Source organism: Humulus lupulus, chromosome 1 (assembly GCF_963169125.1).
Source record: "Humulus lupulus chromosome 1, drHumLupu1.1, whole genome shotgun sequence".
NCBI lineage: Eukaryota > Viridiplantae > Streptophyta > Magnoliopsida > Rosales > Cannabaceae > Humulus > Humulus lupulus.
The window spans coordinates 286784435-286797616 of record NC_084793.1 but is presented as its reverse complement, the minus strand read 5'-3'; the positions used below and the strand labels follow the sequence as shown (position 1 = coordinate 286797616).

Sequence of the window (13182 nt, the reverse complement as noted above, 5' to 3'; positions counted from 1 at the left end):
GCGGTGAGGGATATCTTATTAGCGATGGTGGCTGCCACCCATTTCGGGGTCTGGATGGTCTAGAGTTTGCCTGTGCCGGCTCGGTAACATTCTGTGTGTTACTAGGATTCTGAGTCTGAGCCTCTGCAGGGGCTCGGTTATTCTCAGTTTCAACTGGTAACTCAGCAGTTGAGTTAACTGGAGCTCTAGCCCGGGTGTTTCTTCAGGGCCTCGAGGGAGCAGGTTGTTCTGTCGGTGGCGAAGGTTGCTCTGTTCTTCTTGTGGCAGCGTTTTTGCGAGGTCGCCCACGAGGCCTGCGGGGAGGAACATGAACGTCCCTCGAAGGTGGGGCTTGGACCTCAGGCGAACGTTGGGGCTGAGCTGCCTGCGCCTCCGCAGCTAATCTAGCCAGCTCCTCGTTACGCTTCTTGGCCTCAGCCAACTGTTTTCTTAACTGTCGATTTTCGAGTTCCACAATGGGGACATACCGCTCGGGATTATAATACATGTCCTTGTCGTCCCTGGGAGCCGGAGGTTCCGGAGGTCCTCGAGAATCGGAGGACTCACTTCTCTCTTCTGGTTCTGGATTCGTCATCGGCTATTTCCCAGGGCGACGTGGATAATTTTCTTCAAGAATATTCTGATCATTTGCAGCCATAGCTAATCAGGGATTGCACTGCTTAAGGCTCTCAATGAAAGCACCAAACTGTTAACGCTGTTTTTCGTCAACTTACAATGTAGAGCAATTAAACAATAGGAACTATGGCGCAGAAGAATAATATGGTAGAACAACAAGAGTTTTACGTGGTTCAGCAGTTAAATCTGCCTAGTCCACGAGTCTATGTTATTAAGGCTTAGAGTTTTCTGGAAATCCTTCAGAGATGAATTACCCAGAGTTTTCTCTCAATATATCAAAAGATCCTCCTTTACAAATGTTCTTGAACTCTCTATTTATAGAAAGTAATAGAGAGTTCTCAGAGTTCATTTTCACATATATCGGGAAGATACCTTTGCTTATTAATTAAAATAAAGATATTAAATATTGTAACTCCTATATACAAGGAAACGTCCCCTGAAAACCAAGGAACGGGTAACAGACTTGTTAATATCCATTTAATGTTGGGATGTTACAACAATAAATATCTTTAAACGTACGGAACGCGTTACATCAGATGACTCATCAAATCTTCGAGGTCAGCAACCAGCATCATGTTAGTGAAGGTTTACGGACAGGTTACGAACTAGCCATCTTATTCCAAGACCTGCTCGGAGCAGATAAATTCTATCGAGGTTGTCATGATTCGAGCCTACACTCTTTAAGCTCGAACTATTCGATCTGAAGGCACTCGGCAACGAATGTATCCCGATGCTATGCCTTTCGAGCCTGGAAAGAATCCCGAGGTTACACGTCCTCGAGGTTGTCGTCTTGCTTCGAGGGTTTGACATCTGCACCACGAACACTCATTTTATATATCTCGAGTTCACACTTGACGAGTCCAGCTTTCGAGGTCACAATCTCAGGTCTCGAAATCTAGGTGTAACAATGTTGATGACATTATTATTACTTCAAATAATGATGCCGCTGTCTCTGACTTTAAAGGCACATTACATGCAGTTTTTCAATTAAAAGACCTTGGCCCCTTACGTTTTTTCTTGGGTCTTGAGATTGGTCGTTCTACCAATGGTATATCTATGTCTCAACGACCTTTTACCTTACAGTTATTGAGTGATACAGGTTGGGTGCAAAACCTACCTCCACTCCAATGGAGCCTAATGTCAAACTCAGCAAAGATGAAGAGGAGCTCTTATCTGACCCCACCTTGTACAGAAGTTTAATTGGTAAACTCATCTATTTAACAATTACTCGTCCTGACATTTCTTTTGCTGTCAATAAGCTAAGTCAATTCTTCGCCACTCCCAGGACTCCTCACCTCCATGTTGCGTATCGTATCCTTCAATATCTAAAAGGCACACCTGGCTAAGGCCTCTTTTTTTATGCTAAATCTACTGCTCATATCAATGCTTATGCTGAAACTAACTTCAATTGTGAAGATCTATCTCTAAAGATTTTTTTTTCAGATGTAGATTGGGCTTCTTGTAGTGATACCAGACGGTCTGTATCTGGTTATTGTGTCTTCCTTGGACAATCTCTCATTTCATGGAAATCTAAGAAGCAAACCACTGTCTCTAGATCGTCAGCTGAAGCAGAATACCGGGCTATGGCCAATGCCACATGCGAGATCACTTGGCTTCTTTCCTTGCTGAAGGACTTTGACATTCAGCACGCTCATCCCGCCATTCTCTATTGTGACAACACTGCTGCCATACACATCGTAGAAAACCCGGTGTTCCATGAAAGGACGAAGCACATTGAAATCGATTGCCACCTTATTCGTGAAAGAATTCAGGATGGTTCCCTCAAACTTATTCATGTTCCCTCAAAAAACAATCTTGCTGATGTTCTAACAAAACCCTTATTTCCAAATCAATTCCTTGAGTTAATCTCCAAGATAAATGTCAAAAATTTATACAGTTCATCTTGAGGGAGTGTATTAGGAGTTATAGTTATAACTGATTTTTTGGTTATTTTTCTATTGGGTTTGTTAGTTTTGTAATTCTTGGGCCTATATATATTCTGCCCAGATTCATTAATTCATTAATAAAGAAGGTTGTTTTTTTATTTTTCTTTGGGCCTTTCTTTGTAATAAAGGTAGGCAGTAACACTTTAGAACCTATTTTTAAATAAAAAAGATAAGAAAGTGGGTAAGAAAAATGAGGATACGGTGAAATTTTGATTGTCCGAAATTTCCCCCTTTAACCATGTAAATATTATTGCTGAGCTATTTTGTAATTAAAAAATCTAAAAATTGTTTTATTTAAAAAGTTTTATTAAAGTTAAACTAAGAAGTGGCTCGTTTTCTTTTAGCTTTAAAATCTCCTCTCGCCAGCCCTAGTTTATCTTATTAAAAACAAAGAAACACATCATCACCATCCCCCTCAATCCCATCCACAACCAACAACAACACCACCACCACCACCACCACCACCACCAATGTTTATAGTATTACTATTTTAGGCAACATCAATAACACGAACAACAACAACAACAATAATGGAGATCAAATTCGACTGTCAAAGGCTAACTCACTTATCTGACCCAAACAACCCTTACTCGAAACCCTTCATTCAAATCCTTACCTCAATCATACAAGTGGTTCAAATGTTCACAGTTCCACAAAGACAATTGAGCAAAACACCTTGGAGGCAACCCTCAATAGAACAGAGGAATCTCAACTCAAAGAGGATTCAAACGCATAAATATTATATCAACCAAGAAAATTTATAGGCACAAAAATCCTGTAATCCATAAATAGAGAAATCAAACTTAGGCAGGGGTAAGGAATACAACAAAATCCTCAAACCCATATAAAGTTCATTTCAAACCTATAAAAAATTTAAACAAGAACATAGCATTGATCGGGGTGGAGGCTGTACAACTAAATCTAGGCAAGGGCGGCGGCAGGGGTAGTGTTGAGCTGGCTGTGCGGCATTGAGACAACTGGGGTGGCCTCTGAGATCTGACAAGCTCACTACAATGGGGCTAGGCTCGCAACGACAATGGGCTCTGAACCTAAAAACAAGTGATTTTCATCTTCTTTTGACCTCTAAAATGAATTTATGGTTAATTGCAATGCAAAAATCTCGATTTGAATTGTTGATGTCTACTATCCTGCTATATACAAAGCACCTTCAAAATTTTTAAAAATAAACTGGTCACCGCCCAAAAACAATGACACATCATCTTCCCATATTGGCGTTCAAAATTCACCAACAATGGCAAAATAAAGTTTATGATTTGTGCCAATTTTGATATGGCTGCTTTCCCCACCGTTTCAGCATATGCATGGAGCTTGCTGCTGTAAACAGCCCCAATGCAGCAATGACCAAAATCGTAGCATTCTCAATGTTTCGATAATAGCCTCCCTGTGAGAAAAACATTGCAACAGCAAAAGTCAATAAATGGTGGTAGGTTCAGAAGTTGTTCTAGGCTGTTTGTATTGTAAGTCGTCAAAATAAGTTGATCAAGTTTGGATTTCCTTTTTTCATTTTTTTTTTGGATTTGACCACAATAAATGCCTTCACTCAAGTGACCAAAGATAGAGAAACGCACTTGCACCAGAAAAAACAGAATTGTGACATTTGCAGGGGCTTGAGAAAGGGTTATCATCCCTCCACGCAACTCATTGGGGACATACCTGAGAACAAGAGGTCACAGGAAGACATGGAATCAAACTTCATATGACAATGAAAGTCAAATGTGATAACGAAATGAGTATATGTTTTTTGCTTGTAAGAAGAAAAAAAAGGGAAAGAACTCTTATTCAATGTACATGGTCCTTAATCTGGCAAGTGAAGGCAAAATCAGACCAACAGAAGCATTAAACAAGCAAAATAGCATCACTAAAACTTCAATTTCCTGCAAATTAGGAATAAAAAATTATAAACTCAATAGCTAAAAAATAATTAATTATTGCATTCTTAATATTCAAAACATGATTCATACCTGATAATCATAAGCTGTAATACACAATACCATCCCTGCTACAATAAATGCACATGCTAAGTAATCCTCGGTTCTGAGAGATGATAGTCCACCGGTAATCCATGGAAATAATGTGCTTCCTAGCATTCTTGAGCCCAAAAGACATGGAAATATCAAGCCTAGGTGCACTTCTCGTCCATCAGCCTAAACCAAAGACATTTGACATAAATTTATGGAATTCAAAACTTGAGACTTCTTGACAAAATTAATGGTTGAGAAACTCCTAAATATTAAGACAAAAGCCAAGACAAGACAATCTAATCACTTGAGTTTTGCAAGCAATTCTTGAAATGGTTACCATACCACCACAGTTGGAGCCCACAGAATCCAGAAGACTGCATAGGAAAAGTGAAGGCAAGCCTGTGCCCAAGCCAGCAACCATATCCTTTTATCTGTCAACTAACCAAAAATATCATCAATAACTCAATTTATCTCGACCCTTTCAAGCAGCGATTAAATAATCTTTCTTCAACAACAACAACAATGGCATTTGTGCAAAAATCCCCTTGGCATCTCATTTCAATAAAATAGACAACCAGTGTACTATGTACATTGAGCAAGTAAGCAATGTAGTTCAAGTAAAGAACCACCGGAAAGTGAGATGAACTTATAAATAGCACATAACTCTCAGCCTTACCGCCAATAATACATGTGGAGAAAGAAATCTTATACTCCTTGAAAGTTGCTGTTAGAGGGGCTTCTGCCCATCCCTCAGTTATACAAATAATACCTATCATTGCAACAACAACAGCTACGGTCGAAGGTGACAAAATGTTTTTCTCTAAATTATTATCAATTAACCAATTTGAAAGGATTTGACTTCCAATTAGAGAGGCAGACTCAAAAAAACTCATCAGCCAAAATGTTTCATTCAGAGTATCTCGTCTGTGCCCTTGCTGCAAAGATAAAACATATGCACACCATTATATAGGGAAGAGTAACTATTTCTGCAGTAGAAATATAAAAGCACAAAAACCCACAATTTTTCTACATTTTATTGGAGAAATGAAAGGGGAATCAACGTCAATGTGATAAAAGAAAACCCGACTAAGTCATGCAAACCAAAATTAAAGAATGATACTCATTAACAAACCTTTTCATGCTGAACTACCATCCAGGTCTCAAAACTGAACGAAAATATGGAAGCCGAGAGTGATAAACAAATACTGGCCACAAAAATACTTGGATGTGCAACAATTCTCTTCAATAAGGCAATAAAAAGGTGTAAGATGCAAAAGAGCAAACAAACTTTCTTTTGTCCTCTGCATAAAACACAAGATAAGATAAATAAATATTTAAGTTTATAAATGCCCTATCGGTCAATTAAACATAACTTAAAAAACGGAAAATAAAATAAACATTATGAGATTCATCACCAAGAACAGCAGTTACTTAAAAACATTAACCTTAAGTTATTAACAAAACAGATTACGTTCTGAATATGATGAGATGAGCATCCTCACCTCAAATAAATTATCCAAATAAAGTTCTAAATTTTCTGGAAGCGAGAAAAAAAGGTTTCAAAATGCAAATTCTAATATTACTAATGAATACGATTAGAAGTTGACAAAAGCATTGATCAAGAAAATAGATGAGGAAACTTACATTAAATCTGATATTACTCCTAAGAAAGTACCAAAGAACAGAGCGGCTCCAGTTCCTACACAGAGAGACAATACTATCTGTTCTCTACTCACACCGTAATATGCAAGCTCCATTTCACCAAAAACTGACCACAATCCTTCAGCAACTGGCAGCAGTGATTTATAAATATAACATCATTAACAAAGGAAAACAAATTGAAAACCTAGAACTTGTACTCTGCTTTTCTGTTTGGTTGACGAGAAAATTTAAGAAAAGAAAGTACAAGAAATTTCAAAAACCTCAAATCATCCAGCCTAACTGCTTGCGAAGCTCAAACTTTCATTTCATTATCATATCAATTCAATTCAACTTTCAAAGGTTAAAAAAACTACCTACATTTCCTACATTTTATTGGACAACCCCAACATTTAGTGCGAGCGATCAAAAGGTGAATTTAAGGAAGTGTGCACACACCTGAAGCAAGAGAGTAAATGAGGATAAAGTTCCTCTGTAAACGAAGAAAGGAAGAAGAAGACGAGGACGAGACTGCAAGGTCGAAAACAACAGGAGTTCTACTGCCGCTGCTGAGATTCCTTGAGGCGTAAGGGAGTAGAACGATCGAGACGACGCAGGCCAAGATTAAGAGAGTATACAGCGATGGATTTGGCTCCCAAAGGACGATCTCAATAACCACCGCCATTGATTCTCTCTCCTGAAAACTATGGTTAAAGTTTGGATCTCAGAGAAAGAAGTCCGACAGAGACATTTTTGGAGCATGAAGTTGGGAAGAGTGTAACTGCACATGGGTTCCCTTTTCTGTAATCCAAATATATTCGAACCGAGCTAATGAGACCCGAACCGACCCGATTTCAATGTTGATAAGGCGTTAATTGTAACGACGCAGTTTTGGAGCTTCCAATGACTTTTACGGATCATGAATATTTCTTTCTTTCTGAAAGAAAAACGATTAAAATTTGATTCTAGTTGTATTTTAATATTAATTTAAACTTTTTTGTTTCTTTCTTGTTAAATTTTAATTTAAAAAAAAGCATATTTTTCACAGGCCCTACATTCAATATTGATGTAAAATATAGATTCGTTTTTTTCAAGAAAAAGGTGGCAAATTTGTCATTTTCAAAAACAAAAAAAAAATTGTGTTGTTTTCATCTTCGAGTGGTTTATGAGAATGAATATCATAAATAGTAAGTTATTTATTTAATGTGAAATAATTGCAACTAAAGTGTAGGGGTTAGTAGTTGGGTATTTTGTCAATTTCAATAAGAAAAACTAAAAACTTGCTGATAAGGAGGAGGAGGAGGGGATGTTGATTAATAAGCCTGAAGTTATCTCACTCGCTCTCTTCGTCTGGTGATGCATGTTTTGGTGGGGCATCATTTTCTACTCCGTCCGAGGCAAGTGTTTCCCGTAAATCGGCATGAAGAAATGACCCAAGCACTCCCTTATGCTGCACAATCTTCCATTATTTTCATTCGTATATAAATATTATACATTACAAATATAGTTCAGTTCAACCTTTCTTCCTTCCTTCCAAGTTATCTTTTACTTTCTTTGAACTAAAAATATTCTAAATTGAGAATTTTTTCTTAAAAAAAGCAATATAAGTTTCATGTGGTAGAAGAAAAGTTGAAAAAACTCAAATCCAAACAATCACAAAGTAGATATATCTTGACTTGTACTTCATTTCTCAATATTATTGATTTGCTCAATACTTTCTCTTTCAGAACTTCAAGTACACGTACGTGTACCTGGTAATGAACTTGCTTTTCTAAATCATGAAGAAGAAAAACATAATAAATTATTGTTAACTAGTAATGAGTAAGACAAAAGATTATATGCCTTGTAATATACGCTCCCATCTTTTTTATTTGTTATTCACACCAATGTTAAAACACCCATTTCAACATTTTTAAACCTTCAATGAAAATGACTTATTTGGAATGAGGTACTTGGCAAGTAAGGACCCATAATAAAATAAGAAACACCGTACCTAAACCAATAAAGAATTATAAAAACTAGGAATAGATTGGGATAATTCTAGTGCCATATACACATATATGTTTATTTTATCAGAAGCTATAAACACTTAAATATGTACTTGTAATAAAATGGGGCTAATTCTTTGAAACCTTCTTCTCCTCGTGAATAGCGGTCATCTACTGCTGTAGAAGAAGCTCCCATGGTACTAAAGGGTGTAGAAGGCATAAAAGCGCCAATTATTGCTTGTCATGAATTGGGGACAAAGGCATGTTACTGAAAACAACACGATGTTGAGATTTAATCTTAATGGCAAACACATAACTTAATCATAAATCAATGTTAGTCCCTCCAAGTTTATTATTTTCGACTGATTTTTTATACTTACTGTTTGCACGTCATGAAATAGCTAGTTTTCTAGCACAAGTGATTTCTACCCCTAGAAAATGTTCACTATGATTTTGCATAAACCAACAACTAAGGCAATGATAAAAAAAGGAAAAAAGAACTATATAATAGCTGTTAAGTACACACCTAGTTACTTCAATGGGTCCCTACTCCAACTTATGTCACATCTGCGCCTTCAGTGATTAGGCTTTAGTTCTTCAAGTTTTCTGCTGAAAACCATAGTTGAAACTTAATTAGATGGGCATAAATAGCTGAGCTAGAAAAAACAATGAAGCTGAAATCTTCACTATTTCTATCTGCCAAAAGAGATGGCAATCTTGAAAGTAAATTATCACCTCTCATTCTCTGCAACTGGTTGGTTTTGTGCAAATGTCTTCAGAACATCTTGCTTTCCAAATTCACAAGCATCTGTAAATCCCTATAAACCAATAAAGCAAGCACTCAACATGATTCTTACACTTTGTACAAAAAACACCAAAAGAATACTCCATAGAAATTATTAAGCTACATCTTTAGAAAATTTTTATTTATCACTTCAAGTTTTAAAATACAAAACAGAAGATGAAGATGGTTCTTTGAAAATCTGTAGTTTATGAAAAGAACTCAAATTTGCTTACACCAGATTCATCTTCCATCCACCCAGGAATGCTTTCAGAAAGAAGTGAGATATAACGCTCCATAGCCATCTCTGGAGTCATTTCAGCAAGCTGTTGCCAAGCGTTCCTTGCAAAATTTGACCAGTTTCCCCCATCATTTAATCAGGCAGACGTCCCCATAACTTATTAAAAAGTACTAAAGCTGTTATGTAAAACTAAAGGGATAGGGCATATAATGCATTTGTGATTTAAGGCTGAACAACATTATTTAATCTTATAGCACTTTAAGAATGTGTTCCTTAAATCCTTTTGTAGCATAATTTATAGTCGTTTTGAATTTCTTACATACCAGGTTGCTGATAAGTCTGCTTCACAGTTAGATTGTCACAAAATCATTTAATACTACCGACAGTGGGGGAGGACCGGAGGAATATAGAGATGACTTATCTCTAAGAGACGCATACAAATTGAAAATAACAACTCTTACTTGTCAGTTTAGTAAAATATATCCCATCTCTTCTTTTATACAACTAACCCCACAAGTTTAAGAATATCAATTTGTCATTAAGTACTTTTTTTTTTGTAGCTATTGTCATTAAGTACTTGAATGAGACAATTTAACTTTTTGGTTCTTTCCCACTAAACTAAGATTATAAGAAAAGATTTTACCTGGTAAAGATTTAAAATGTCATGAATGCGGTATAAAGGATTGACAGATATTAATAAGGTCAAAATACTAGACAGTCAACTAAAGAAGGTTAAGGCGAAGTTGAGAAGTACCATTTTGCTCTAGCAAAAAAATTCAACGCCATTGGTTGGGGATCTAGGCAAGGCCCTTGAGTAGCAATCTTGTAAAGCCCATACAACTTCATCTTCACATCATTACTAAGCGCTGAAACTCTATCTGCATTACTAGAAGATCCAACATAGGTCATTGCCGCACCGAACAGCCTCTCCAACTCAGTTCTTTCTACTCCCACCCAATCATCCTCTTCATCAAACAAACGCCCCTTTGCATCATCAGCTCCATTAGTTTCTACTTCATCAAACTCTGTCACCTCAATCTCGTCACATTTAGCCAGACCCACTTCGTCATTGGTGCTCATACACTCTTCAATCTCTTCAATTATATCCCTCTCAGAACTTCCATCGAACAAGTCATCTGTTCTCTCATTGATCCCACCCTTTTCTCCATAACTTTCTTCCTCAACAACATTCTCATCTTCTCCTTCAGTCTCCAAAACGTTTTGTATTTCTGAAGACCCAAACTCACCATCGGGAAATTCCTGAACGGCAAAACTCTTCTTCTCCAGTACCAGCCCAGCTTCAGATTCCTCAACCTCACAAAATTTTTCAACAAACCCAACTCGCTCCTCACTATTTAAACCACGAATATCCGATTCAACCGAGAACTTACACTCAAAAAAACCCAGTTCGCCATCACCAGTAGGAGGAGGTGAAGAAATGAGCTTACCAATAATGTAACAGAGCAGAGTAGTAAGAAGAATGGTAGACACAAACTCGAGAAAAAGCTCCATGATCCTTGCACAGAGAAGAAGAGTTTAGGTAAGAGATGAGAGATTTTGTTGGCAAAGAAAAACGATTAAAGAAAAAGAAAGAGTGAAACTGTGAAAAGAGAAGAAAAAGAAAAGAGAAGGATTTTGCAAAACAGAGCAAAGTATATTCCAACTTTGCATAGTTTCTTCATACGTGTCGGTCCAATTTTTGCTGTCAAGCTTTTACAAAATGAGGTGTGTGCATCACTGTTATTTCAAAATTGAAAACGACTCTTCTGCTAACTGCTAACCGATAAAAAAGAATGCCAAAAGAGTTTTTTCTTTTTCTTAAAAAAAGAAAAATGATTTAAGAAAAAAATAGCTGAACTTTTGGTTTAAGAACTGTTTAAGATGCTTAAGCACTCTAATGAGAGCTACTTTGAGTGAAGGGTTAACGTACCGAATATCAATATATGTACAATTTTGTTCATTCACGCAAAGCTTTTCACCTATGCTATTGTTTCGAGTTCTTGGTATAGGGGAATTATTTGTAAACTAAATCTGATAAATGGAAACAAGTAACAACTTCAGCAATCAGCAAGTCACAAAGCAGAGACTGAGTCTACAGATATATATATATATATATATATATATATATATTTAAATATTATATATATTGTTTAATTAATACTTATGTAACTTAAATTCAAATTAATTTAAATATTTATTATATAGTAACAACTAAGAAGATATTTATATTTATAATATCGGTATCTCTTAAATTACAAAATTACTATAAATTTATTTGTATAATTTTTGAGAAATTATTTTTTGAATAAATAGTATTTTTGCCCCCGAACTATGACCATAGTATGATCATGCCTCCTTAATAATTCGCGATGTTAAAAATTCACCCGAACTATGCCTGTTACTAAAATATGAGACTTCTGTTAGATTTCGTCCTATGTGGCTAACAGATTGATGACGTAGCATATTGTCTGTTGATGTGGCAGTTAGGGCTGGCAATTCGTGTAAATGTGTCAGATTCGTGTCGACACGATTATGACACGACATGATTAAGGTAAACACGAACACGACACGATTATTAAACGTGTCAAAAATACGAACACGAACACGACACGATTATTAAACGGGTCAACACGACACGAACACGATAATACGATTATGGAATGATTAATCATAACTATACAAAAAAAAATCATAAAACCTATGTAAAGTATTCGTGTTATTGTGTCTGACACGATTATGACACGACACGATTATTAAATGGGTCAACACAATTATGACACGACACGATTAAGGTAAACACGAACACGACACAATTATTAAACGTGTCAAAAACTCAAACACGAACACGACACAATTATTAAACGTATCGTGTTCGTGTTTACCTTAATCGTGTCGTGTCGTGACCCAAATTGCCACCCCTAGTGGCAGTGCCATGTGTAGAATAATTATCAATTTTGCCCCCGAACTTTGACCATTACCAAATTATACCCATTTTATAAAAAATATATTTTTTTTCTTAAAAATAATAATTCATTCCTTAATAAATAATTTTTTTTAATTATCAACAAATAACTCTTTTTTACTTTTTCTTAAACAATATTAATTAAAACTATTTTAGAATGAACATTTAAAATAAATACTAAAACAAAGAAAAAAAATTTAATTAAAAAGATCATAGTTTGGGGGACAAAAATGCTATTTATTTTTATTTTTTTTATAGTAAAATTAAAGGATGTAGTCTCGAGATTGTAGGTGAACTATTATAAATCACCACAAATTTTCTCCTATTTTTTTTATTTATATTTGACAAATCAAACTTAAATATACACTTCAAGATAGTTTTAGTCAAATTTATTTTCAATATTATCAAAAACATTCATATTTTAATTCATATTTTAATTATATAAAATATCTAATATATTAAAATAAAATAAAATTTTAATTTATTTTTCTAAAATTAATATCCCGAGTTAATGATAAAAAATAGTTAAATAATTTTGGAGGATTATATGGTAGGGGCTTAAAAAAAGCCTCACCGGTAGTGATTTTTTGTATTCTTAATCCGTGAAAAATTTTCAGTGCGATTTTTTTATGATCGTGTATATTGTAGTTATTTAGAGCATCCTGCAAATTTTCAGAAAATTCCGAATAATTTACAGTACTGAAAACTAGGTTCAAACATGTTGTTTTCTACACACATAAAAAAATTAGTCAAGCGTGTAACAACCTGTTTTTAAACTAGTTTTCGACACTGTAAATTATTCAAAATTTTCTAAACATTTGCAGGATGTTCTAGATAATTACAATATATACGGTTATTAAAAAAAAATCGCGTCGAAAACTGTTCATAGGTTGAGAACACAAAAAAATCTCACGGGTAGGATTCTTTTTAAAGCCCCTACCATAGAAATTTCCAACAATTTTAACTAATTGAAAAACTTTAAAAAAATATATGTATTATTATTTAATTTATTAAAATCTTAAGAAAAAA

General features: G+C 35.4%; 2 protein-coding genes across 3 annotated transcripts; both read right to left on the bottom strand.

Annotated features, from left to right (window-relative positions):
• Positions 1-3281: 3281 nt before the first annotated feature.
• On the bottom strand, positions 3282-7218 carry LOC133808329 (uncharacterized). Its single transcript, XM_062245864.1, has 9 exons — positions 6641-7218; positions 6188-6332; positions 5676-5844; positions 5220-5478; positions 4886-4974; positions 4544-4726; positions 4371-4456; positions 4151-4235; positions 3282-3963 (listed from the first exon to the last, which is right to left on the bottom strand). The coding sequence occupies exons 1-9, from the start codon at positions 6864-6866 to the stop codon at positions 3829-3831; spliced, it is 1377 nt and encodes a 458-aa protein (XP_062101848.1). The 5' UTR covers positions 6867-7218; the 3' UTR covers positions 3282-3828.
• Positions 7219-8015: 797 nt separating this feature from the next.
• On the bottom strand, positions 8016-10852 carry LOC133808345 (acyl-CoA-binding domain-containing protein 3-like). Of its 2 annotated transcripts, none has more exons than XM_062245865.1 (5): positions 9946-10852; positions 9187-9292; positions 8905-8987; positions 8696-8778; positions 8016-8437 (listed from the first exon to the last, which is right to left on the bottom strand). In XM_062245865.1, exons 1-4 carry the CDS (start codon positions 10701-10703, stop codon positions 8745-8747), a joined length of 981 nt encoding a protein of 326 aa, XP_062101849.1. In that variant the 5' UTR covers positions 10704-10852; the 3' UTR covers positions 8016-8437; positions 8696-8744. The 2 variants fall into 2 exon arrangements, with proteins under 2 accessions (XP_062101849.1, XP_062101850.1); XM_062245866.1 differs by having other exon boundaries at positions 8696-8775.
• Between the last annotated feature and the right edge of the window lie 2330 nt (positions 10853-13182).

What these genes read in the sequence shown, in the direction of transcription:
- LOC133808329 (XM_062245864.1), bottom strand. Translation starts at nt 6,866, where the DNA reads ATGGCGGTGGTTATTGAGATCGTCCTTTGGGAGCCAAATCCATCGCTG. An exon ending in GGAGTAATATCAGATTTAAT is followed by an intron (nt 5,845 to 6,187) that starts GTAAGTTTCCTC and finishes TGTTTTATGCAG; the next exon opens with AGGACAAAAGAAAGTTTGTT. An exon ending in CTCCACATGTATTATTGGCG is followed by an intron (nt 4,975 to 5,219) that starts GTAAGGCTGAGA and finishes GTTAGTTGACAG; the next exon opens with ATAAAAGGATATGGTTGCTG.
- LOC133808345 (XM_062245865.1), bottom strand. Translation starts at nt 10,703, where the DNA reads ATGGAGCTTTTTCTCGAGTTTGTGTCTACCATTCTTCTTACTACTCTG. An exon ending in GGATGGAAGATGAATCTGGT is followed by an intron (nt 8,988 to 9,186) that starts GTAAGCAAATTT and finishes ATTGGTTTATAG; the next exon opens with GGATTTACAGATGCTTGTGA. An exon ending in CCAGTTGCAGAGAATGAGAG is followed by an intron (nt 8,779 to 8,904) that starts GTGATAATTTAC and finishes TATGGTTTTCAG; the next exon opens with CAGAAAACTTGAAGAACTAA.